The sequence below is a fragment of the Perca fluviatilis genome, chromosome 6 (genome assembly GCF_010015445.1).
Source record: "Perca fluviatilis chromosome 6, GENO_Pfluv_1.0, whole genome shotgun sequence".
In the NCBI taxonomy this organism is placed as follows: Eukaryota; Metazoa; Chordata; class Actinopteri; order Perciformes; family Percidae; genus Perca; species Perca fluviatilis.
In genome coordinates, this window is record NC_053117.1 from 35,337,759 (window position 1) to 35,365,386 (window position 27,628).

Below are 27,628 nucleotides of genomic sequence, written 5' to 3' on the forward strand. Positions count from 1 at the left end.
TAAGATCATCATATGTTTGGAGTGTTGCTGTCCTGTGAGAACCACGTATCTCTAAAATAAGGTCCTGTTTTCAGCTTTGTTAGGATGCAGGTTTCAGCTGATCCAAGAGGCTTTTTACAGACGTTTAGTTTAAGAGGTAGGAGAATCTTCTCAACACTTAAAGGAACACTTCATCCTTCAGTTCATCACAAACATTCAACATTAACACATCTGGAGATATGTGGTTTTCACTGGACAGGAAGGGGATGGAAAACTGTCATCTGAGAAGTAACTAAAGTTGTCAGACAAATGTACACTGTGAGAAAAAAATCTGTTGAAAAACGGATAATGTCCTGGCAGAAAATGACCAGTACCTTTTCCGTTTAAGTTTACTGACATTTCTGTTAATCTAAAAACAGAAAATTCTGTTGATTTAATGCATGTCCTCTGTAGCTTTAAACGGACATTTCTGTTAATCCAAAAATCAGAATACAGAAAAACACCTGTGAAAAATTAATACAGAAAATTCCTTCATATTAACACAGAATTTTAGCCCGTATTTCTACGGACTTTTCTAACAGTGTAGGTGAGTAAAAAGTACAACATTTATCTCTGAGATGTAGAGTAGTACAAGTATAAAGCTGCATAACATGCAAATACTCAAGTAAAGTACAAGTACCTTAACTATGGCAGAGATTGGTTTGAGGTAATTTAGAAGTAGTGTCGTCATTACATAGTTTATCCACCAGAGAGTACTGACGACAACACAAACTTTATTCACAGCTTCTTTCCTGCACACACGTAGCTCAGTCCAAACAGATTTAAACACTGTCAAATGTCCTCCTCCGTCTCAGTGCATGTTTGGTCTTTAATAACATTTAAAATGTTTGTTTTCTTACATGCTTACGTAAAAGGGAGGAAAATCAGTCAACATGTTTTATAAACTCTAAAATGCAGATATGTTTTAATGATCTGGTCATTCCAGTTCAGTTTTCATGAGAGGCTGTGTGGACAAATAAAAAACACACACACACACACACACACACACACACACACACACACACACACACACACACACACACACACACAGTTGTGTTTCTTTTCATCTCTTTAGAGGACATAATATTGACTTACATTCATTTACTTACCTAACTAACCCTAACCATAACAGCTACGTGCCTAGTCCACACACACACACACGCACACGCACACGCACACGCACACACACATCCTTGATGGGTGTCACTTATGAAGCCACTTCCTGATCACACAGACCTCAGCTGCTCAGTCTGAGTATATCTGCTGGCTTCCTCCTCCACCGCTCACATCTTAATCACATCACACATGAAAATAACATGTTCTCTGTCTTTAGTTCTTTAGAGGGAAAATAGCAGGTGGAGAAAAGGGATGGATGCTTTTGGATGTTTAAAACGAGCTGGTCTTTTGAGTATATTGTCATTTTCACCATTACAGTAAGATGGACATTTGGTCTCCTAAACTGCACCTTGCTACGTGGACTGTGATGAGCTTCCTCTGTGTGTTTTCTCATGGTGAGTTGCCCACGCCATGAGACAACACATCATAACAAAAGCCTTATATTTAATGTAGCTACTTATTCAAATGTTAAATGCACAAACAGTTTCCAGCAAAGTGCAGTTAAATATTAAATATGTTATAGTGTTTAAATGTTGTGTTCATGTGTTCTGGCTCCATCCGTCTTTTTACAGTCAGAGTCTTTCATATGAGTTTATTTCTTTTTGCGCGCAGTATCTCAAACTATATTTGCTCTCCATGTACAAAACTAAATATTGATTTGTAAAGAGGACTTTCTCCAACCTAAAAGCATCAAAGACCATTCAAACATATAGACAGTCCTCTCAGAAATCTGACTGGACACAGTCAAGCGGTCTTTGGTGTCTTTTGCCCCCAACGTCTCCTCCCAGGCAGCGCGGCAATGGTTATGTTTAGGGTTAAGGTTAGGATTAGCTGCCTGGAAGGCGCCGTCGGAGGCAAAAAACACCATTGAGCCAACCAAGCTTTGGGACAGGAGACTCATCAACATGGGAACTTGTTGATGAACTCAGAGCTTCTCCTGTTTTATCTGTTAGACACCGAGGTGTTTAAACATTCAATAAACATGCACAACTTGGGAAACACGAGTGTGTTTAATTATTTTTTAAGACAGTTTTCATACATTAACTTTGTATATAGGACAGGTTATTCATCCAATTTAAATACAGATGACATGGGCAATAATACAATGTATTACAACATTTAAATTCTTGTTATTCATTTAAACATTTTCATACAGATCCAGTTTAGGGCTGCAACGATTCTTCGAATAACTCGAATAATTCGATTACAAAAAATCCTCGAAGCAAAATTCTTTGCCTCGAAGCTTCGTTAAATCAATGTAATTAAGGTTGTACGGCTCACTGTGTTTCCGCACGGAGGATTATTACTAGCGCACAAGAGGTTTGCGCTTCTGCGGACACAAGACTGACGGCCCATATTACAAATACAATTACAAAACAAAGGAAGACGAAAATAGCGGGGGTCTAAAAGGGAGAGACAGGCGAGAGAAAACGACAGAAAGTTTGGGATCATTTTAAGCTGCAAACATGCTGCTACATCATCTCTGTAACAAACCTCCAGTGTACTCATCCATTCCACGGAGCCAACCCGACACAAGGTAGCTAACGTCTGCTGCTCTCGTCCACCGCGCTGTTTACACAACTAGCCTGCAGCATGCTATTTTGCTAATAGTTATGTTTTACACAACTAGCCTACAACATGCTACTCTGCTAATAGCGATGTTTTACCAAGCTAAAACGAAAGCTGTCGGTTTGTAGTGTAACTTTTTATTAGTTTGCTTCTAATCTTTGGAAATGTAGCTGCTGCCGGAGACAAACCGGCTCCTTCCCCCCAGCATGGCTACTTAATATGCACGTGAATGACGTCATCATGCATTCTTTATTCTTTCTCCTCACCATAGATAGAGCTGTGCTCCTCACTGTGTATTAGGCTTCTGAAAATGTGTCCCCCAGAACCGTGTAGTTGAGTAGCCCTGCTGTAAACCCTCTGGTCAGTGAACAGCTCTTTTGCATATCCAGTGCAAAGAGCCAGAGGCAAGAAGGGGAATTGGGTGAAAAATATTAACATTTGGGCCACCAAAAATGTACTATTGTAATATATTTCTTTTTAAGGGTCTTGGAATTTGGCAATACAAAATTTTGCTTTTTCTAAAGAAGGAAACCAGTCTTTTGTATATATACAAGCGACAGGTTTCCTTTTTTTTAGTAAACAGCAATAATAAATATTTACTATTGCTGTTTACTAAGTATTTCTTACTAAGTATTTCTTATCCGATTACTCGATTAATCGATGGAATAATCGTAATTCAGTCGATTACAATGAATATAAGTAAAAAAAATTTTAAGGGTTCATTTTATGCAGCGCTAGTGTTTATTTCTCTTAAACACTTGTTGCACAGAAGAAAATCTACACCTCAATTTGAGATTGTCGAGAAATGTCATTGTTAACAAATAAATCACATTCACATTAATCTTGATTAAATATCATTTGCAGTACTTAAAATGGTGCATCCTAAATTTGACATGTTTTGTTAACTGTATGTAAAACATGTGAAAGTGTTTACTTCGGAACAAGAGTACAATTCAACTTGGAAACATAATTCTCTGTACTATTCACTTTATAGACCACCTCACATGGAAGGTTTCGCTGCATAATTGACCTCTTCTTTATCTCTACGACTTTAAAGACCTCATAGGGAGGAATCAGCACTTCTCTTTCTTCCGGAAATTTAGAATAGGGGGAGATATTAGCTCCCATGCACGTGAAAATCTCAAAGCATGACTTCTCTCCGAACAATGTCTTGCCATAATCATGACTTGAGGCTGAGGTGAAAGAGCCAAAACGAATCTCTTTGTTTTGAACATCTTTGCTAAAGGACACGTTGACACTACGGTAGACAGTCAGACATTCTTTTCCTCGTTTAGCTTGAATGGCAGTAGTCAGGAGAAAGTGAAGTGCGTGATACCCGAATGTGGTATTGTACTCCGGTCCCTGGGTTCGAACTGCAGCGTTGAAATCACGATACACACCGTGTTTGTCAGTGTAAGAATAAATAGCTAAAATCTGATCTTTTTCTAGTAGGCCTACTTTATTCTTTTTATTCTTATTCTTAAATTTGTTCTTGAATTCTTTCTCTGAGCGGTCCCAGACATCTTTGAACTTTGTGTTGTTGTTCTTCTGTGTTGTAGTATTTTACCTCCTTCTTCATTTCTCCTACGCACTTATCGTACATGTCGTCAACAGAGTTGTCAGCCATGTCCAGTGGAAACACACTCAGCTACAGCACCAGATCCATCGGCCTCCTTCAAAGAAATAATAGACATTTTGAGAACATTATTCTTGTTTTCTGGTCAGCTTATGGATGTTAGTGCACAGCAGTAACAATGAAGCAACCCTACCATTGCAATTCCTGTAGAGACTCCATAAGTGAGAACCACTGCTGCCAAAACGACCATCAATGCCATCTTCCACCAAAGCAGAAACCTGGAGACACAGCTGTTAGATAAAATAATCTCTGGCAACTTGTTGAGTCGAGCAGAAACCCGTCAATGGAAGAACATGGTCTGGGTACAGTACACTTAAGAAGCAATTAAGGAAGTTAAAAAGTGGGTGTGAGATACAGTAAAACTGGTTATTAGTGTCCTTTAATAAGGAAGAGGTGGTTGTTGTAGATAGACATGACCAAAAATGGTAAAGTAATGGTTCACAACTCTGTGACAAAAGAGAGCCAAAAAGACTCCTCCTGTTGAGAACAGCTGCCTTGAACTGGAACAAAACATAATATTAATAATGTTTTACTTTGTGAAGATGAAAGTAGTATCTCTCAAAAAGCAGCTTCCAAAACAGTTTCCAGCAAAGTGCAGGTAAACATTGAACAAGTATTCAGATCTTTTACAGCAGTAAAAGCAGGGACGTCGTTAGGCCTATTTTAGGGGTGCTGAAGCTACCCGAAAATGTTCCTAAGCCTCCCTAAATAATAATAAGAACAACAATAATAATAATAAACAGTGCACTCTGTATCTAACTATGATGAATCAATCTTCCTTCACCATTCATCTGTGTGTGTCGGTGTGTAGTGTGTATGTTTTAATTCTATTTTACAACTGTCAGCTGCCTCTCCGTGAACCATCACCTTATCGTGGTGGAGAGGTTTGTGTGTCTCTGTGAACCTGAGGGCTGTGTTGTCTGGAGCTTTGTGCTCCTGGTAGGGTCTCCCAAGGCAAAGTGGTCTCAGGTGAGGGGCCAGACAAAGAATGGTTCAAAACCCCAATGGAAAAACAAGGTAGAAATGGAGTGACCCTGCCCGGAGGAAGCCCGGGGCCCCCGTCTGGAGCCAGGCCCAGACGGCCGGCTCGTCGAGCGCCCCTGGTGGCGGGGTTTGCCACGGAGCCCGGCCGGGCACAGCCCGAACAAGCTACATGGCTCCCATCTCTCCAGCCCATGGGCCCACCACCTGTGGGAGGAACCGCTGGGGTCGGGTGCGCTGCCACATGGGTGGCAGTGAAGGTCAGGGGCCTCGACGGACCAGACCCGGGCAGCAGACGCTGGCTCTGGGGACGTGGAACGTCACCTCTCTGTGGGGAAAGAGCCGGAACTGGTGCGGAGGTGGGGCGCTACCGGTTGGATCTGGTGGGGCTTACACTCTACGCACAGTCTCGGTTCTGGAACCGTACTCCTGGATAGGGTTTGACTCTTTTCTTCTCGCGGGTTGCTCAGGGTGCGTGCCGGCGGGTGTGGGGATACTAACAAGCCCCCGGCTGAGCGCCGCTGCGCGTTAGTTTACCCCGTGGACGAGGAGGTCGCCTCCCCGCACCTGCGGGTTGTGGGGGAAAACTCTGACTGTTGTTTGTGCATATGCACCAAACAGGAGTTCGGAGTACGGCCTTCTTGGAGACCTTGAGTGGAGTCCTGCATGGGGCGCCAGTGGGGGACTCCATTGTTCTGCTGGGGGACTTCAACGCACACGTGGGCAATGATGGAGACACCTGGAGAGGCGTGATTGGGAGGAACGGCCTCCCTGATCTAAACCAGAGTGGTTGTTTGTTGTTGGACTTCTGTGCTAGTCATGGATTGTATGTTACGACACCTGTTAACATAAGGATGCTCATAAGTGTACCTGGTACCAGAGCACCTTAGGCCGGAGGTCAATGATCGATTTTATAATCGTTTCATCTGATCTGAGGCCGTATGTTTCGACACTTTCCGGGTGAAGAGAGGGCAGAGCTGTCAACCGATCACCATCTGGTGGTGAGTTGGGTCAGGGGATGGGGGAAGACTCTGGACAGACCTGGGCCCAAAAAGCCGTGTAGTGCGGGTAAATTGGTGAACGCGTCTGGAGGAGGCCCCTGTCCAACGGCTTTTCGACTCGCACCTCCCGGCGGAGCTTTCGTGCATCCCTGTGGAGGCTGGGGGCATTGAACCGCAAGTGGACAATGTTCAAAGTTTCCATTGCTGAAGCTCTCGGCGAGCTGTGGTCTTAGGGTCTTAGTTGCCTCAAGGCGGTAACCCACGTACACCGTGGTGGACACCGGTGGTCAGGAAAGCCGTCCGACTGAAGAAGGAGTCTTTCCAGGATATGTTATCCCAGAGGACTCCGGAGCAGTTGCAGGGTACCGAAGGGCCGAAGGGCTGCAGCCTCTGCCGTGAAAGAGGCAAAGCAGGCGGGTGTGGGAGAAGTTTGGAGAGACAGGCATGAAGGACTTTTGGTCGGCACCAAAGTGCTTCTGGAAAACTGTTCGCCACCTCAGGAGGGGAAGCGGGGAACCATCCAAGCTGTGTACAGTAAGGATGGGACACTGTTGACCTCAACTGAGGAGGTAATAGAGGCGGTGGAAGGAGCATTTTGAGGAACTCCTGAATCCGACTAATCGCCCTCTATGTTAGAGGCAGAGCTGGAGGATGATGGGAGTTGTCGTCGATTTCCGGGCGGAAGTCACTGATGTAGTCAAACAACTCCACAGTGGCAAAGCCCCGGGAGTTGATGAGATCCGTCCAGAAATGCTCAAGGCTCTGGGTGTGGAGGGGCTGTCCTGGTTGACACGTCTCTTCAACATTGCGTGGAAGTCTGGAACAGTGCCAAAGGAGTGGCAGACTGGGGTGGTGGTTCCTTTACTAAAGGGGACCAGAGGGTGTGTGCCAGTACAGGGGTATCACACTTCTCAGCCTCCCTGGTAAAGTCTACTCCAAGGTGCGATAGTCGAACCTCAGGTTGAGGGGGAACAATCGGATTTCGTCCTGGTCGGTGGAACAACGGACCAGCTCTTCACTTGCAAGGATCCTGGAGGGGCCTGGGAGTATGCCCAACCGGTCTACATGTGTTTTGTGGATTTGGAGAAGTATGACCGGGTCCCCCGGGAGATACTGTGGGAGGAGTGCTGCGGGAGTATGGGGTGAGAGGGTCTCTACCGGGGCCATCCAATCTCTGACGACCAAAGTGAGGCTGTGTCCGGGTTCTGCGAGTAAGTCGGGACTTCGTTTCAGGTGAGGGTTGGCCTCCGCGGGGGCTGCGCTTTGTCACCAATCCTGTTTGTAATATTTGTGGACAGGATATCGAGAAGTGTCCGGGTGGGGAGGGGTTGCAGTTCGGTGGGCTGGGGATCTCATCCGCTGCTTTTGCAGATGATGTGGTCCTGATGGCATCATCGGCCTGTGACCTTCAGCACTCACTGGATCGGTTCGCAGCCGCAGTGTGAAGCGGTTGGGATGAGGATCAGCACCTCTAAATCGGAGGCCATGGTTCTCAGCAGGAAACCGGTGGAATGCCTTCTCCGGGTAGGGAATGAGTCCTTACCCCAAGTGAAGGAGTTCAAGTACCGTGGGGTTTTGTTGAAGTGAGGGGACAATGGAGCGGGAGATTGGTGGAATCGGGCGAGCGGGGTGCGGTATTACATTCCATCTATCGCACCGTTGTGCGACGAAAGAGAGCTGAGCCAGAAGGCAAAGCTCCGATCTACCGGTCAGTTTCCGTTCCTACCCTCACCTATGGTCATGAAGGCTTGGGTCGAACAGAAGAACGACATCCAGGGTACAAGCGGCCGAAATGGGTTTCCTCAGGAGGGTGGCTGGCGTCTCCCTTAGAGATAGGGTGAGAAGCTCAGTCATCCGTAGGCGGAGGAGTAGAGCGCGCTGCTCCCTGCGTCGAAAGGAGCCAGTTGAGGTGGTTCGGGCATCCGGTAAGGATGCCCCCGGGCGCCCTCCCTAGGGAGGTGTTCCAGGCACGTCCAGCTGGGAGGAGGCCTCGGGGCCGACCCAGGACTAGGTGGAGGGATTATATCTCCAACCTGGCCTGGGAACGGGATCGGATCGCGGAGCTGGTTAATTTTGCGGGGGGAAAGGAAAGTTTGGGGTCCCCTGCTGGAGCTGCTCCCCCCGCGACCCGACACCGGATAAGCGGACGAAGATGGATGGATGGAACTGTCAGCTGGTTGAAATTAGAGGCTCAACGAGCTCCCACTTGCACGGTAACGGTATGTGGACGAGCGAGGTAGAGAGTTAGCTATAAAGAGAGCCAAGCAGCATTAAAACACACACACACACACACACACACACACACACACACACACACACACACACACACACCGATACACACGCAGACGAATGAAGGAAGATTGATTACACTTAGGCCTAGTGCGTGATACAGAGTGAAATTGTAAGTTGTTTTTAATGACCTGCTTACCTTTAGCTACGTTTTCTTGAGGTAAAGGAAAGGGGATATTTTGGGTTGCTATAGAAAACAATAGTCTAGCTAGAGTGAAGGAGCGAAATAGAAGAAATAGTTAACCTAGCAAGCTATCCACAGCTCTTTATTCATTGCCAATAATATAGCCTATCACTATAGTATTCTAAAACAATGTCAGTCCCCATAGAAAGTTTTTGTCACTGGAAACTAAAAGTACAACATTTATCTCTAAGATGTAGAGTAGTACAAGTATAAAGGTGCATAACATGCAAATACTCAAGTAAAGTACAAGTACCTTAAGTTTGGCAGAGATCTGTTGGAGGTAATTTAGAAGTAGTGTCTTCATTAAATAGTTTATCCAGCAGAGAGTACTGACGACAACACAAACTTTATTCACAGCTTCTTTCCTGCACACACGTAGCTAAGTCCAAACAGATTTAAACACTGTCAAATGTCCTCCTCAGTCTCAGTGCATGTTTGGTCTTTAATAACATTTAAAATGTTTGTTTTCTTACATGCTTATGTAAAAGGGAGGAAAATCAGTCGAGATGTTTTATAAACTCTAAAAAGCAGATATGTTTTAATGATCTGGTCATTCCAGTTCAGTTTAGGTTCATTTTCATGGGAGGCTGTGTGGACAAACAAAAATAGTTGTCATTTCATAGGAAATTTTAATCCTAACACACACACACACACACACACACACACACACACACACACACACACACACACACACACACACACACACACACACACACACACAGTTGTGTTTCTTTTCATGCTTTAGAGAGGACATAACATTGACTTACATTCATTTACTGGAGACTTAATAACCTAAATAACCCCTAACCATAACTGCTACTTGCCTAGTCCTAACACACACACACACACACACACACACACACACACACACACACACACACACACACACACACACACACACACACATTTGATGGGTGTCACTTATGAAGCCACTTCCTGATCACACAGACCTCAGCTGCTCAGTCTGAGTGTATCTGCTGGCTTCCTCCTCCACCGCTCATATCTTAATCCCATCACACATGAAAATAACATACCTTTTATGATCTGGTTATTCCAGTACTCTACACGTTCATTTCCATGGGAGGCTGTTTGACCAAACTAAAAGTTGTAATTTCATAGAAAATTTAGATTCTAACACACTTGCATTATGTCCCCAAAAGAAAGGCGAGTCCCCACAATGTTACTGTGAACAAATGTATGTCCCCACCCAACAGCGAGATAATATACAATTTGATGTTCGTCTCATTATGAAGCAACTTTCATCAACAACGCACAGACCTTCCAACTGCTCAGTCTGGCAGCTGACTCTGTTCATCCTCTGCTCACATCTTTAACACATCACTCATTAAAATAACACGTTCTCTGTCTTTAGTTAATGTGTTAGACAATAGTGGGTGTAGAACAAGGATGGACGTTTTTAAATGATTACAATTAGCTGATCTTTTGAGTATATTGTAATTTTTACCAGTTAAGATGGACTCCTAAGTTGCACCAATTATTAATTGTGTGGTTTCCTTTATTTTCTCAGATCTGTGAGCTGGTTCATGACAGTGACCATGAGGTCTTATCTTCACAGTTCTGCAAGATTAGTGTACACATTCAAATCACATTTAAATTCAAAGCAAATTTGCAGCGCTGCCTGTCCCCTGAACACACTGTAAAAAAGGTGGTCTCTGCATCACCAAACATAACAAACAAGTGTTCCAGCCAATAACCGACAAGAAGGATTTGGGGGTGGGGGTTGAGGGATGAGGAGGAGGGAGGGGCAAGCTAGCCTCTGTTTTGTTTGACAATACTTCAAACGTCAACAAGAAATGACATCACCCAACATCGCTTAGAGCACCTTTAAATAAGTTTTAGTGTTTAAATGTCATGTGTTCTGGCTCCATCCGTCTTTTTACAGTCAGTCTTTCATATGAGTTTATTTCTTTTTGCGCGCAGTATCTCAAACTATATTTGCTCTCCATGTACAAAACTAAATATCATTGATTTGTAAAGAGGACTTTCTCCAACCTAAAAGCATCAAAGACCATTCAAACATATAGACAGTCCTCTCAGAAATCTGACTGGACACAACCAAGCTTTGTGACAGGAGACTCATCAACATGGGAACTTGTTGATGAACTCAGAGCTTCTCCTGTTTTGGCTGTTAGACACCGAGGTGTTTAAACATTCAATAAACATGCACAACTTGGGAAACACGAGTGTGATTAATTATTTTTTAAGACAATGTATTACAACATTTAATTTAATTTTTATGCAGCTAGTGTTTATTTCTCTTAAACACTTGTCGCACAGTAGAAAATCTACACCTCAATTTAAGATTGTCGAGAAATGTCATTGTTAACAAATAAATCACATTCACATTAATCTTGATTACAGATCATTTGCAGTACTTAAAATGGTGCTTCCTAAATTTTACATGTTTTGTTAAGTGTATGTAATGTGAAAGTGTTTACTTCGGAAAAAGAGCACAATTCAACTTGGAAACAGAATAATTTGTACTATCCACTTTAAAGACCACATCACATGGAAGATCTGGCTGCATAGTAGACCTCTTCTTTATCTCTACGACTTTAAAGACCTCATAGGGAGGAATCAGCACTTCTGCTTCCCAGTCGCCAAATTTAGAATAGAGGGAGATATCTGCTCCCATGCACGTGAAAATCTCAAAGCATGACTTGTCTCCGAACCTCTCTGCTTTGCCGTAACCACCCAGTGAGGCTGAGGTGAAAGAGCCAAAGCGAATCTGTGTGTTTTTAACATCTTGGCGAAAGTACCTGTCGACTCTACGGTAGACAGTGAGACATTGTATTTTCTCAAAGGCTCTTTCATCTTGAATGGCAGTAGTCAGGAGAAAGTGAAGTGCGTGATACCTGAATGTGGTATTGTACTCAGGTCTCTGGGTTCGAACTGCAGCGTTGAAATCAAGATACACATCACCTTCACCAGAGGTGTAATAATAAATTGCTACAATCTGATCTTTTTCTAGTGATTTGGTTTTCCCTTCCTTAAACTTTTTTAGGACATATTTCTCTTGGCTGTCCCAGACCGCTTTGAAGACTTCGTTGTTGTTCTTCTCATTCTCCAGGTATGTTGTTACCCTCTCCTTCATTTTATCTTTGCACCCATCATAGTTGTCATCAACAGAGTTTTCAGCCATGTCCAGTGGAAGCACACTGTTTTCCCCAGCCACAGCACCAGATTCATCAGCCTTCATCTAAGAAATAATACACATTTTGAGAACAATTAATCTTGTTTTCTGGTCATCTTACAGATGTTAGTGCACAACAGTTAAAATGAAGCAACCCTACCATTGCAAATCCTGGAGAGACTCCATAAGTGACAACCACTACTGCCAAAACGACCATCATTGCCATCTTCCACCAAAGCAGAAACCTGGAGACTGTTGTGGAAAATCTCTTTGGTGTTCGGTGATGAAGCTGGAAATTAAGATTGTCTGACACACTAGATTTATCTGTTATTTTATTTATTCTCTTGAATGTAGCAGGAGGCCGTTTAACAGAGTGTCAAGCAGTCTGCAAAAGTGTGTTGAGGAAACAAAGACTTTCACAGAGTTTTTATGGGTGAGCATGCAGGGGGAGGGACTGTATTCTCGTCAACTCAGCAATCCTTGTCCAATGGCTCCTTTAGACGTCTTCTGAGGGGAAACCATAATGTATCACCTTTTATGATCTGGTGATTCCAGTACTGTACACGTTCATTTTCATGGGAGGTTGTTTGAACAAACTAAAACTGTTGTAATTTCATAGGAAATTTAGATTTTAACACACTTGCATTATGTCCCCAAAAGAAAGGTGAGTCCCCACAATGTGACTGTAAACAAATGTATGTCCCCACAACAGGAATAATACACATTTGATGTTCTGTTGGGTGTCACTTATGGAGCAACTTCCTCACAACACAGACCTCAGCTGCTCAGCCTGAGTTTATCTGCCTGTTCATCCACCGCTCACATCTTTAACACATCACACATGAAAATAACACGTTCTCTGTCTTTAGTTAATTTCTTCGACAATAGTGGGTGTAGAAAAATTATGGATGTTTTTAGATGTTTACAATTAGCTGATCTTTTGAGTATATTGTATTTTTGACAACTTAAGATGGACTCCTAAGCTGCACCAATTCTTCATTACTTGTATCTGTGGTTTCCTTTATGTTGTCAGATCTGTGAGCTGGTTCATGACAGTGACCATGAGGTCTTATCTTCACAGTTCTGCAAGATTAGCATACACATTTAAATCATATTTAAATTCAAAGCAAATTTGCAGCGCTCCATGTAAGAGAGACAAAAAGTATCCTCCTGTTGAGAAAAGCTTGAACTGAAAACATCAAATGATATGCAACCTTACTAATATCTCTTTAAAGCTGTTTTAAATGCACATATGCTCTAAGTGATTTTGAGCCTACAACATTTTTTGTCACATACAGCAAACATCTCACTATCAGCTAGCTGCCTGTCCCCTGAACACACTGTAAAAAAAGCGATCTCTGCATCACCAAACATAACAAACAAGTGTTCCAGCCAATAACCGACAAGAAGGATTTGGGGGTGGGGGTTGAGGGATGAGGAGGAGGGAGGGGCGAGCTAGCCTCTGTTTTGTTTGACAATACTTCAAACGTCAACAAGAAGTGCCATCACCCAACATCGCTTAGAGCACCTTTAAATATGTTTTAGTGTTTAAATGTCATGTGTTCTGGCTCCGTCCGTCTTTTTACAGTCAGTCTTTCATATGAGTTTATTTCTTTTTGCGCGCAGTATCTCAAACTATATTTGCTCTCCATGTACAAAACTAAATATCATTGATTTGTAAAGAGGACTTTCTCCAACCTAAAAGCATCAAAGACCATTCAAACATATAGACAGTCCTCTCAGAAATCTGACTGGACACAACCAAGCTTTGGGACAGGAGACTCATCAACATGGGAACTTGTTGATGAACTCAGAGCTTCTCCTGTTTTGGCTGTTAGACACCGAGGTGTTTAAACATCCAATAAACATGCACAACTTGGGAAACACGAGTGTTACCCAAGTTTTTTTTTGAAGACAGTTTTCATACAGTAACTTTGTATATAGGACAGGTTATGCATCCAATTTAAAAACAGATGACTTGGGTTAAGGTTGAAAATAGGGCCTGTGTGTTGCTAATGCCAAAGGCCGTTTTTTGATCCCAGTCTGTAACTGCTGTAGCCTACTAGTTGCAGCTATAGTATGTCAATGGATAAATGTACTGTTTATGTGTCTGACATACATTAATACTTGATTGATTTATTTGAAAGGACATTATACTGCAGTCTGAAGTCTATATCATATAAGTATGATTATTATTATTATTATTATTATTCTAAGTGATATTTGTGGCAGACCTTTTGCATTTTGTTTATCAAGCACAGTGCAATAATGATGTGTTTTAAGTTCAGTTAGAAGGTTTAGTTAAGTGAAATAACTTGCTTAGTGCTTGAAACAATAATGTGATTATCAGTGAAGTAATTGCTGTGTGTGTTTGTGTGTTTGTACTTGCAGTTTCACAACGCCAATATACAACAAAAAATCATCAAGAAAATGTTTAGATCCATTTTTGGATTAAAATTCTTTTCAAGACCTCGGTCTTCAGGAGGTATGGACTCTTCTTCGAAGAAGTCCAAACGAAGGAGTGAGAGACCTTCGTCTCCGGAAGACCTCATCCCTCTCACCATCTTGAGGGAGCACGGACGAAGGGGTGAGAGACCTTCATCTAGTGGAGGCACCAAACCTTCTACCATCATGAAGGAGCGCAGGCAAAGGGGTGAGGGCCCTTTGTCTTGTGCAGAAAACCAGCCCTCTATCACCCTCTTCTGAAGATGACCAGCGTTCTACCACATGGCAGCGAGTACGAAGGTTTGAGAGCCCTTCCTCTTCATCCTTTGAAGACAAGCAGCCTTCTTTTCCAAGGCGGCAGCAAGCATGGAGAGGTGAGAGCCCTTCGTTGTCATCTTCTGAAGATGACCTGCGTTGTACCACCAGGCTGCTGGTACGAAGGGATGTGAGCTCTCTGTTCATCGTGGGCACCAAGCCTTCTGCCATCACGAAGGAGAGCAGACAAAGGGGAGAGAGCTCTTTGTCTTGTGCAGAAAACACGCCCTCTACCACCAGGCAGCAAGTACGAAGGTTTGAGAGTCCTTCGTCATCATCTTCTGAAGATGACCAGCGTTCTACCACCAGGCAGCAAGAACGAAGGGCTGAGAGCCTTGGAGGAGGAGGGTTTAAAAAGAGAAAGAGAGAGGTGTGAAGAGATGAAGAGAAAGAACCAGGAGAAGGAGAGGAAAACGTTTAGTCTGCGTTCAAGAATGTACATTTGGTGGCTCAATTGCAAGATAAACAACATTGCCAGGGACATCCAGTCAACCTTTGTGGATGAGAGCTACCTCCTGCGTCATGGTAAGAAAGTAAACTTACATTTTGTCACATAAAATGTCATACAGGTATATGTATAGCCTCCTTTCAGATCACAGTAGATCAGTGGTGGAACAACTATTCAATTTCTTCACTAGTAAAAGTTCCAACACCACTATGAAAAAAAAAAAAAAAAAGAACTCCATTACAAGTAAAAGTCCTTCATTTAAAGTCCTAAAAAGTGAAATTATTATTCACTAAATTCATTAAAAGTAAGTAAAAGTAGTCAGAAAACCAGCCCACGTGACTAATACAGGCTAATTACATTACATTGAACCGTTACAATGAAACACACAAGGTGTGTTAATTAGAGGTGTTAGGTGTTATGGTGCCAGGCTAACATATATTTTTAACAACTTGTAACAAAACAAATATGTTGACTATTTCCTTTTGGGAGGGGTGCGAGTGTACAACTGGACTCCAGACTTAACCTTTCATATTCTTTTGGTTACAGATCTCCTCAGAAATCCAGAGAAAACGGCAGAAAAAGAACGTCTGCTTGACCGAAGGAGGGAGCTGGTCGTGTACAAACGCAGACAAGAATTTAAGGTGGAGAGGGAAGTGAGGAAGCAAAGACTGAAGGTAGAGAGGAAGGAAATAAATGCGAAGAAGATGGAGAATATCTCTGAGTTATGCAGCAACTCAGAATACCCAGCTATGTTAAATTTTCTCTACTGGCCACTGCCAATCAGGTCACATATTTATATCAATTAAGATAAAAGTAGAGCAATCAGAAAAATGGCACCAAATAGAGAGAGGTAATTGAGGGAGACGGCAAACATTTCAGATTTGAAGTAAAGAAAAGTAAAATATTCTTTTAAAACATTAGCAACCACCAACCCATTGTGCAAATAACAGTGTCCTAACTTAACACTACCTGACCCAGTCTAATTGATCCTAACCTAGGCTAATTTAACCAAGGTAAGCCCAACACCTGTACTAATTTAGCTTTGGTTAGGTTCTGGCAGAGACCTTAGGGTTAGGGTTAGACCCTAAAGACAGAAGAAAGTAAGGCAAGAATAGGTTGAAAAAAAACGTATAAAAAAAAAACACAGTAGAAAGAAGGAACGCAACACTAGGGCGACAAAAGGGAAAAATTCAAATAGCCTAAGCGACAAACTTCGAAAAAGCAGAATAAAAAAAAAAGAGACAAAAACTGTTAAGAAGGGCGCCCGGATAGCTCAGTTGGTAGAGCGGGCGCCCATATATAGAGGTTTACTCCTCAACGCAGCGGGCCTGGGTTCGACTCCGACCTGCAGCCCTTTGCTGCATGTCATCCCCCTCTCTCTTCCATTTCATGTCTTCAGCTGTTCTGTAGAAATAAAGGCTGAAAATGCCCCAAAAAATAATCTTTAAAAAAAAAAACTTTGAAGAAAAAAAAGTAGAAAAAAGTACGGAAGAAAGGCAAGAATAGTTAAAAAAAAACGACAAAACCTTAAAAAAAAAAAAAAGGTGACCAACTTCAGAAACAGCGACAAAAACTTTGAAAAAGCGACAAAAAGAGTAGAAGTAACTACAGTCTTATAACTGAAAAACATTTTGCAAAAAATGTCACGTACCCCCTGCAGTTCTCCAAAGTACCCCTAGGGGAACACGTACCCCCTTTTGAGAAACACTGGATTAGATCAATGGCTCACAGGTGGAGTGGGTCCTGAGTCCCGAGGAGACTTAACAATAGATTTAATAATAGATTTTATTTGTAATGCACTTTACATTTGGAGCAAATCTCAAAGTGCTACAGTTAAGATCATAAAAGCACGGTAAAAACATCAATATAAAATACAAAAAGACAGCGCAACGACTTGCAGGGTTAATTAAAACTCATAAGTTCTGCTAAATAGAAATGTTTTTAGTCGTTTTTTTAAAAGCATCAATAGTTTGAGGTGCCCTCAGACGGTTGGGGAGGGCATTCCAGATCGGAAGAGCGTCAGAACAGAAAGCCCGATCAGCCACGGTGCTGAGATTAGTCCTGGGGAGAAGGAGGCGGTCTGAGTTTGTTGAACGGAGGGATCGAGTTGTAGTTAGAGGGGTAAGTAGTTCTTTCAGATAGGGGGGGGGGGCATTTCCATAGATGCACTGGTGGGTAAGGATTATATTCAATCCTGGCGGAAACAGGAAGCCAGTGAAGTGAATGGAGAACGGGTGTGATGTGGTCGTATTTTCGTACTCTTGTCAGGATCCTTGCTAGCCTGGCTCCGCCCTCCTACGTACCTCCACTCAATTTTCATTTTCCTTCAGTACTACGTCTGGGTTCGCAGTATATTCTTCGGTTTTCTCCGATCAAATTTTAACAGGTCCATCAGCGAACAGAGGGAGTGGCTGAGAACGATGACGTTGAGGTTCGGTAACCTTCAGCGAGTTCCGTAATGGCGGCGGAGAAAGATGCGGTCCGTTGTGGCAACGCTGCCGAATATCCAGAAGTTAAAGCCCGAGCAAGAACAGTCTTTGCTGAGTTGTGTTGGTGGCCATGATGTTGTGGCCCTCCTCCCCACGGGGTTCGGGAAAAGTTAGCTTCTCCAGCTCGCTCCGTTAGTGGTGAAGGAGTTGGCTAAGGCTAACGCTAGCAATGCTAATGTTAAACATAAGCCGATAGTTGTCGGTCTCCCCTCTTGTTGCACATGCGCACGACATACGTCATGACCAAACGTCAGCGATTGGTCATGGCAGATCCAGAGTTAACACTTGTCAATGGAGAGAGGCCAGACTCTCTGTACTAATGAAATGTACCAGAGTCTGGTAGGACCAGGCTAGTCTCTGCAGGCTTTTCTTAGGGATCCCGATGAGAAGTGTGTTACAGTAATCCAGTCTGGAGGAGACAAAGGCATGGACCAGTTTTTCAGCATAAGGTGAGTGCCCTCCAGGAGGCGCTACAGGAGCCTCTGTTCCAGCCCCCCTGCTGCTGCTCAATGGTCCTTTGTTTGGTTCCTGCTTCATGATGATGATGAGAACAGGTAAACAGACAAACCCATTTTATTGTTTCATTGCATTGATTCAGATGTAGATGGTATTCATCTTTTGTTTAAAGTTTTTTCTCTGTTCTTATCTTTTAAGTTAAAGTAGCAATACCACAGCGTAAAAATACTCCATTAGAAGTAAAAGTACTCATTATAAATAATTGACAATTTATGATACCTTATGAAAGTGAGTTATTATTGCAGGTGGTGAGTAAGCAGCATTGTATTGTTGTAGCTAGTCGACAGGTAGCTCATGTCACGCCCCGGCCTGCCGTGACTTCTGCACGGTGACAGTCTGGTGTGTGTGTGTGTGTGTGTGTGTGTGTGTGTGTGTGTGTGTGTGTGTGTGTGTGTGTGTGTGTTGTGTTTTTGTGAATGTGTTTTGGTTTATTTCTTCATTTTGTTATGCCTGCCTTGTGTTTGGCGTGTTTTTTTTCTCTGTCTGTCTGTGTTTCTGTTCCCGCCTACATGTTCCACAGAGTGAGGACGCGCCCCCCCCCGTTGATTCTCCCCACACCTGGTACCAATTCCAGTCAGCGCACCTGCTACTCATCCTGCTCCATCATCTGCCTTCAGATGCCAGTCTGACTTTCCTCTCCCTGCTGGATTGTTCCTGACCACTGAGTATGCTTTTCCACCAGCCTTCTAGAGTTGTCTCTAGTCTAGTTTCTTGTTGTTGTACTTCCCTGTGTGCTCCGCTCCCTGACGCTACTAACTGGAAGATCTCTGTTCTCAGAAATAACCCCCCTTCAGAGTCCTGCAGCCCCACTGAGGAACACAGCCCAGCAGCCCCTCTGGCCTCTGCTATCACTGCCATCTTTGGACCCAGCACCCCCACTGCCAGTCCAGCCATCTTCGGACCCAGCACCCCCACTGACAGTCCAGCCATCTTCGGACCCAACACCCCCACTGCCAGTCCAGCCATCTTCGGACCGAGCTCCCCCACTGACAGTCCAGCCATCTTCGGACCGAGCTCCCCCACTGCCAGTCCAGCCATCTTCGGACCGAGCTCCCCCACTGCCAGTCCAGCCATCTTCGGACCGAGCTCCCCCACTGACAGTCCAGCCATCTTTGGACCCAGCACCCCCACTGCCAGTCCAGCCATCTTCGGACCGAGCTCCCCCACTGACAGTCCAGCCATCTTCGGACCCAACACCCCCACTGCCAGTCCAGCCATCTTCGGACCGAGCTCCCCCACTGACAGTCCAGCCATCTTCGGACCCAGCACCCCCACTGCCAGTCCAGCCATCTTCGGACCCAGCACCCCCACTGACAGTCCAGCCATCTTCGGACCCAACACCCCCACTGCCAGCCCACACTCGCAGCTTCAATTAAATAATATTCTTTACCACCTACTCCAGTCTGCGCCTGAGTTCTGATCCTCCTTCCTGACAGCTCATTGTGTTTAATTTCCAGTAATGCATCGTATATTATAAAATTATGTTTTGTATGAAAATTCTTTATCTTGGAGTAACTAATAACTGAAGCTGTAGTTGAGTAAAAAAAGACAATCTGTCACTTTGAAATGCAATGTAATGGAGGAACAAAGTGTCATAAAATGAAAATACTAAGGTGTAACAACTCAAAATCGTACTTTAGTATTTGAGTATATTCAGTCTACCACTGGTGAAGAGGAAGGAGAAGAAGAAAACGAGTCTGGAGAAGAAGATAAAGAGGTAATTAGTCCTGACATCATCCTTAAAGACATCCAGGTTCTGTATCATCCACCAAGTTTGGTCCTGACTGATCTATAGAGACGGACCAGTGTTTTACTCAAAGAAATGTGACAAAAAGTTGGTTTCTAAGGTAAAAGTCAACTGCAACTTTTTTGAAGTAACTATACCAACAACTGGGAATTGTGTTCTGTGCTAAAACCAATTTTTGGGACACTATCATAAATAAGGTCCCTTTGGGAGCTCAGTAGTGAATATGGGACAAAAGAAACATCTGGAAAATCTTCAAGAAGAAATCTGAAACGGATGATGATGGACCAAAAGCAAGAAAAAAATCTTCAAGTGATAATCCAAAGATGTGTTGTTATGCATTTTGCGTCCCCTGGTGGTCACATCATCATTTGGTTCATGCTCAGTGTTTTACAGATAAATATGATTCATCTTCTGTGTTTGTACTGAGTTGCATCCAGTTAACTCCTATAAATAACAGTAGCAATGAAGGTGAATCACCTCAGAATTAAAGATTAGAGTATAAGCAGCATTGTAATGTTGTAGCTAGATGGAACAAATGCTAATGAGTTATTATATTTGGTAGTTTAATCAATATTAATTCATCATAGTTCATAAAAATATAATATCATTTGTATGTGAAACCTTAAAGGCCACACTTGTGTTTTCACTTTGATTAACATCTCCCTCATCGACTTAGTTATTATTTTTAGTGTGTAAAGTCTGGTGATGTCAATGAATTTCAAAGCATAGCTCCACTCAACTTTGCACACAAAATGTGAGATTAGCTTCTAAAATATGATGCATTACATAATATAACAATTAGTCAATTAATCAATGCAACTGATTCACAGAAAATGAATTGGCAACTATTTTGATTGTTGTTCAAGTCAATTTTTTAGTCAACATGTCATGGTTCCAGCTTTCCAGCTTTTAATTAGACTATTTTTAATAATCTTTGTTTATTTGGAATGATTTTGACGTTTAAACGCGTGGTTTGACAAAATAAGCATCACATAGTGTCAGTTTGGGCTCTGGGTAATTGTGATTTCCAAATTATACAACTTAAACACACACATGTTCAAAAATGAGAAATGAACAATAAGTCATAAGTCAAAGCAAGTTTATTCTGACCGAAAAATGTTCTCATTCATTATTTTATACAGTTCACTTTAGATTACACACTGGGAATGAAAGAAATAAACAAAAATAAATTGTATGTCATATATATATACACAGCATATAAATCAGTATATACTGTATTTACTTTATCAAATCTTTGGTGCCAGTTGTGTGATTCTTTAACTTTTATTGTCATCAAACATCATTTTTATTTTGTAAGATTTCTGGATCTTCTGATGAGTTATAAAAGTATGGTAAAAAGTACAATATCTTTTTTAAGTGTAGTGGAGGAGATGTAGTATACCTCAAATTTGTACTATACAGTACTTTACCCTCTAAGGTCTAAGCCATTTCCCCCCATCTTTGGTTCTCCTGGTCTCCCTGTGTAGTAGTGCTCGTATAACCTCAACCCTGTTGTGTAAAATCAAGTTAGATACATCACTAGCACTAGACTACTGATACAAACAACTGCAAATATGATATATTCAACAATTCTACAACTCATTAAGCACAATTACTCAATGAATCCAGAATAAAGCCATTATCCTTTTATGTTACTGTGTTTGTGACTCACGACCAAACATTAGCGATTGGTTATGGCAGATCCAGAGTGGCTCTGGGCAGATCCAATAGTTTTAAACTTCAACAGAGTAGTTAACACTTGTCAATGGAGAGTGGCCAGACTCTCTGTACAAATGAAATGTACCAGAGTCTGGTAGGACCAGGCTAGGTAGAGCCCAGATCAGCTGGAGATCAGAGCCCTGTGGCCATCCATGGTTATGACATCAAGCAGGTGTCCTCCTTTAAATATCTAGGAGTTTATATTGATAATGACCTGAGCTGGTGCACACATGTAACAAATGTCTGTGCCAGAACTCATCAGCGTCTCCACTTCCTGCGCAGACTTAGAGTGTTTGGGGTCTGTAAAAATATCACGTTAATCTTCTATAGAGCAACAATAGAGCCAAATCTTCGGTATGGTATTACCAGCTGGTTTGGGAATTTGACAGTCAAATCCAAAACTCAGGTTTTCAATCTGGTTAAGACGGCAGGCAAAATTATGGGAACACCTGCACCTCTCAACTAGGGGTGCAAGATATATCGACTCAGTATCGTTATCGCAATATATAGATAATAATAAGTGCTGCAATAAGTATGCAATATTTTGTTTATTTTGTGGAGTGTTGCGTCCCGTCCGTTGACTGTGTGGCTTAGTTGTGTTTGATTTAGAACCGGCTTGAAACGCTATAATGATCCTGTTTCATTGGCCAGTTACCGTGCCACTTGCACATGTTAGTGCACGTCAGTGCATGGGTCCACTACGTGATAAACCCTATAGAGCGTACCATGTGTGTGCATATTTTAACAGAGTGACAGTAAGTGAAGAAATAGATAGAGACAACAAAACGGAATGAATCAGAGAAGCGAAAGAAAAGTTGTGTCCTGTTCTCTTTATTTATATATTTTATACTGTCCAACCAGTAAAACATGTCCTTTTCTGTAGACATGGTCCTTATTTATATATTTTATATTGTCCAACCAGTAAAACATTTATATATTGAATTGAATTGATGTATCAGTTGAAATAAACTTTGTGTTGTAAGAAAACTTGTTTAATTTGTTATGAATCTATTTTGATGCGTTTTCCCGTAACATTTGTAATTTTACATATGTTTAAAAATATTGAAATTCATATAGATATCACAATATTCATAATCCATATCGCAATATCACATTTTGTCAATATTGTGCAACCCTACTCTCAACCCACAGGAGCTTTTTGATCAGGCAACAATCAGCCAGACTAAGACCATTCTATCTGATAACTCTCAGTGTTGTCTTCAGAGTTTGAGCTATTGAACTCAGGAAAGAGGTCCAGGGTTCCCCTGTGCAAATATAACAGCTATAAGCACTCATTTGTTCCTCTCTCATTCAAGCTCATTAATGAGCAGCGATATACGTATGTGTATTATATCTGTGACTGAATGTATGTATGGATATGAATGGAGGAATGAAGGCATATTTATACTGTAACTGAATGTATGGCTATTTATGAATGGATGATGAATGTTTATTTATGACTGAATGCATGGATGCTTATGGAAGTAGGAATGAGTGTTTGTAAAGCATGTATGGGAGAACAGAAGAATGTAGGAAGGATGGCTTTTTTGCACAAGTATAGAAAATGGTAATTTGCAATTTGCATAGCTCTTTGAGTAGCCCAAATGTTTACTGTACATTTGACTTTAAATTGTTTTAACCCTGTGCTTGTTGTGTGTTTCTGTTTGTAAGTCTTGCAGCAATTTCTCCCAGTGTCCAAAACTAATTTGTCCTTGGGGAGACTAATAAAGATACTTTGACTTTGATCTGATTTACCTTCCACAGCCTGGCTTACAGCCAACAGTTCAGTTTCATCACCTGGCCATAAGGAATGATCCTTCTTGGAGGGGCTTGCCTGCGGTTGCTGACCCACAAATGTATACATTTTATGATTTACTAGTTTTTAAATACCAAAAGCAAACATAAACATTTATCCAACTGCTTAAAATATCATAAAAAATTAACAAATTGTAGTTATTAGCTATCCTGCTCTTCCTCTTTCATGATCAACACTTAACTTGTTCTTTGTCCCTGATGTATTTGCGGAACCTCTTCATCTGCACGCTGGTGATGTGGGTGACTGGTGTGTTGAGCCATCTCCTCACAGAATTGGAGGCCTTTTGTATTACCTCCCTCTGCTCCTCGCTGTAGTCACCTGGCCTGTCTTTTTGGTTATTGTACTGACTGTAGAGCTCCCACATCTCCTGGAAGGTGCGATCCTCGAACCCTCTTTGGCCGTAGATGCACCTGTTGATGTTGGCTTCGAGGTGACAGGAGATTTGTGGGAAGCTCTCAGCGTATTCAGCGAGGAGGTCTTTCACCCACCGGTTCCCCACCTCTCCCTTCCGATGTGGGTTTGCAACCTCTGACTGGTGCTTGTTACAGTAAGATGGACATTTGGTCTCCTAAACTACACCTTGCTACGTGGACTGTGATGAGCTTCCTCTGTGTGTTTTCTCATGGTGAGTTGTCCACACCATGAGACAACACTTTATAACAAAAGCCTTATATTTAATGTAGCTACTTATTCAAATGTTAAATCTTCAGGGCGGTTTTCCGTTATGTTTTGTGGTCGATCTGGACTTGTTTAAAGGAAGGGACTTAGTTTAAGCTTCCAAACATGCCGAGTTTACTGTAACTTCAAATATTTTGTTGTATGTCAGTGTTATTTGAGGGAGGTCCAGTGGTGAAGATAATTTACTTCAGTAAAAATAATAATAAACGTATATGTTGGTTCCCAAACTTCAGGACTTCTATCACCTTAAAACAAAACAATATGTACAGTACATGCGACCCCTTGTCGGTTTAATGTGGTATATGTATCAACCAAGTGATTTTCTCTTCTAGGATTGGTACATTTGAAGTAAATATTAGAGGCTGGAAAAGCTGAGTGACCTCAGAGACTGTGCCCCTCCTGCATCTATACAGAGTGATCGAACACACACACACACACACACACACACACACACACACACACACACACACACACACACACACACACACACACACACACACACACACACACACACACACAGCCATTTCCTGACCACACAGACCTCGGACTAAATGAGTGTCCTTTGAAATGTGTTCTTCAAGCATTATATTTAAAAAATCCAAATTTTAAACAGTTCTAATACTAATAATATAATAATAAGACCTCTGTCTTCACAGAATGGGAAAACAGAGAAAAAATTAATTTCAAATCGTAAGTTGATGTTATTACAAGGACTACAAGGCTGGAAACTTTCTTAAACAACTGGCTATTTAAGTCAGCAGCATTACATAACTCATTAGCAGTCTCCTGCCACGTGTGAATCCTTCTTAAGTCCGTTTCCCTCCTCAGAGAGAGAGAGAGCAGAGGTGAGGCGCTCATATAAATCAGAATGGATGTAAAAGAGCAATATGCTTGTACCAAAGGGATGCCTTTAAGTGTAGAAATAACCGCACGCCTCTATCTGCAAGGTGAAGGAAATGAGGTGAATCCAGACAAAATGGTTCAACTGGCTTTTTAAAGGCTAAATCTGCAAACGGGGGAATTTTTGTCTTTAAAAGTGACAATGCGAATGCCAAAAATGTGAAGTCACAGCGAAGAAGATAATCAAATGTATAACCCCTTTTCTGGTTGAGAAATGTAAATGTGAATTGAATTGTTCAGAGTCTGCTTTGCCAGGCTGCTGTGCATCATTGGTGGTGCGAGTACGTCGCCTAGTGGTGAAAAATGGGTGATGCATTTTGTGACATGACTTGTTACAGTTTTTCTCAATTGCTAAAACACTAAAACCTATTGGCTGAACAAAGTTATCAGTTGCCTGAACTCATTTAGCTAATTGTGCAGTCTGTTGTCAGTACCTTAAACCATTTCACATGATAAAACACTATTTGCAGATCTCACTTTCAGCAAATCTCTAAACACATTCTGCACTCTAATGCACATGTCATCCATACCGGTAAACACAAGTAGCAACAATCAAATACAAACAGAGAACACGTATCATTGATTGAACACAACCACTCAAAATTGATTTCACTTGTTTCAAATGATGTGACACAAACAATATAAGCCAGTTCAGAGAGCAAACAGGTTGTTGAAGGTGGGAAGGAGAAAGTCTGAGAATGGATAGAAGAAACAATGTGAGAGGACGAGGACGAGTGCGTATGCGAGGTGTCAGGGCTGGATGCAGCACACAAGAGGCTTCTTCCCCGTTGCCTCAGGAGGGAACATATTGCTGTGATGTCGACGAAGTGCTCCGGCCTGACCCGGCCCAAAGACAAGAAGAAGCACATTGATCACATTTATTCCTTTGATTTTTGTCCCTGTATTGTATACTGTAGTACAGTGCATTGTAGGCTGTATACTGTACAATGGACACATTGTATGTCCCTGAACCTTGTGCTTTCCATTTGTTACTGTAACAGTACTGACTGCTCAATAGAGTTTGACTGGATGCAGGTTTATATCAACAAAGAATTACAAGAATTACAGTATCACAGAGACAAAGGACAAGTTAGTGAGATGCAGGGTACAGTACTGTAAAAATAGGGGTACAAGGAGGAGGAAAACCCCCCCAAAAAATGCAAAGAGCAAAGCAGAGTAGTAATTTCTGATCAATTTTGAGCTACTATGATAGAACATGTTTTTGTTCTTCTAAAGACAATGACAGAAAAATATGAAATTTGTTTTGAGATTAAAAATGTACTTCTCTTTGAGAACTATATGTCTTGAACAATGTGTTTTCTATTTTTTGGTGTATTGGTTACTGACTGCTTGATAGTGTATATAATTTTGATCACTTTGTTTATGATTTGAGAGCAGTGTTTGATGAACACAGATAAAACTGTTTTGAGGTGAACGTTTCATTTTGCGAGAGGAGTCAGAGGTTTTGTAAATAGTGCTTGAAGATGAGGTTTTGTGTTTAATGTTTTCAGAAAATGGAGCAATTTTCAAAAATTGTGTTTTAGCAATTGAGAAAAACTAACTAGTGGATGAGTTTAGTTCCCACACGTGTCAAATGGTGAAATACTGCTGTTCTATACGTGTCGGATCCTTGTTGTATGCAGATATCATAATTAACACTTATGGGAATATGTATGCAATAATTGTAATAGTTATTAAGATGAAATTTCATGTTAGCGTAGCTCATTCTTTTTCTTCGTGTAAGTTATGCTAGCGCTAGCTGCGGGTGTAATATGCACAGGCTAATATGTGTGTGTATGAAAATGTGATGAAATATTTGTCTATTTAGTAAACATATTTTTGTTTGCATTCCTTAGTTTTACAAAAGAAAACAATGCTTGGAGTGAACTCTTCAATAAATCTCCATCTTAAGAAGACGTCAAACCAGCTTCATTCATTGCCTTGTTTGCTATCTGCCTAAGCATTGTTAGGACACAACTGCTAGGACAGAATAACCCCACTGGAATTTAAATTAAAATTCTGAAATACAAGATGGACATCTGGAAAACAAAATCAGCAGGGATCTCAGATGTTTAAACAGTGCATTTTGCCTCATTCACTCTACTCGACTCACTTTTGGTATCAGAACTTTTCTCTCTTTCATTTTTCATTTGGAAACTGCTAAATTCAATAAAACTTCCTCAACTGAGCAAAAGCTTTAACACTTGCTTCCATAACCCACAACTTTTGCTAATGGAAGCCCAAATCAGAGCTCAAGTTGAGTAGAGCTGCACCATGCAGTGGAAATGCAGCGTTTGTGTCACTTTGCAGCTGATTCTAAATCACGGAAGCATTCACACGTCACTCAAAGAGCACTTAGAGCATTTCAGATGGTAGAAAATGGGTTTGTGCACAAACAGGAAGCACAGCAGCTAATTGTGCATTGTGGCTAAAAATAAAATGAGAAATCAACTAACATGAACACACTGCCAGACTTAATAACAAAGTTAAAAAAAAAGATTAGGCGATGCAGGAATGTGCATCAGTCGCATCTTGAACTGCAACAATGTTAGACATCAGTACAAGTTGTCGATACTAATGTCATTTTTCAACGGTTTGACGTAATTT

General features: G+C 41.9%; 1 protein-coding gene and 1 pseudogene across 1 annotated transcript; both read right to left on the reverse strand.

Moving 5' to 3' along the window:
- Nucleotides 1-3,633: 3,633 nt before the first annotated feature.
- On the reverse strand, nucleotides 3,634-4,538 carry LOC120561263 (annotated as a pseudogene).
- A 6,711-nt stretch (nucleotides 4,539-11,249) lies between these two features.
- On the reverse strand, nucleotides 11,250-12,174 carry LOC120561268 (GPI-linked NAD(P)(+)--arginine ADP-ribosyltransferase 1-like). Its single transcript, XM_039804307.1, has 2 exons — nucleotides 12,109-12,174; nucleotides 11,250-12,014 (listed from the first exon to the last, which is right to left on the reverse strand). Exons 1-2 carry the CDS (start codon nucleotides 12,172-12,174, stop codon nucleotides 11,250-11,252), a joined length of 831 nt encoding a protein of 276 aa, XP_039660241.1.
- Between the last annotated feature and the right edge of the window lie 15,454 nt (nucleotides 12,175-27,628).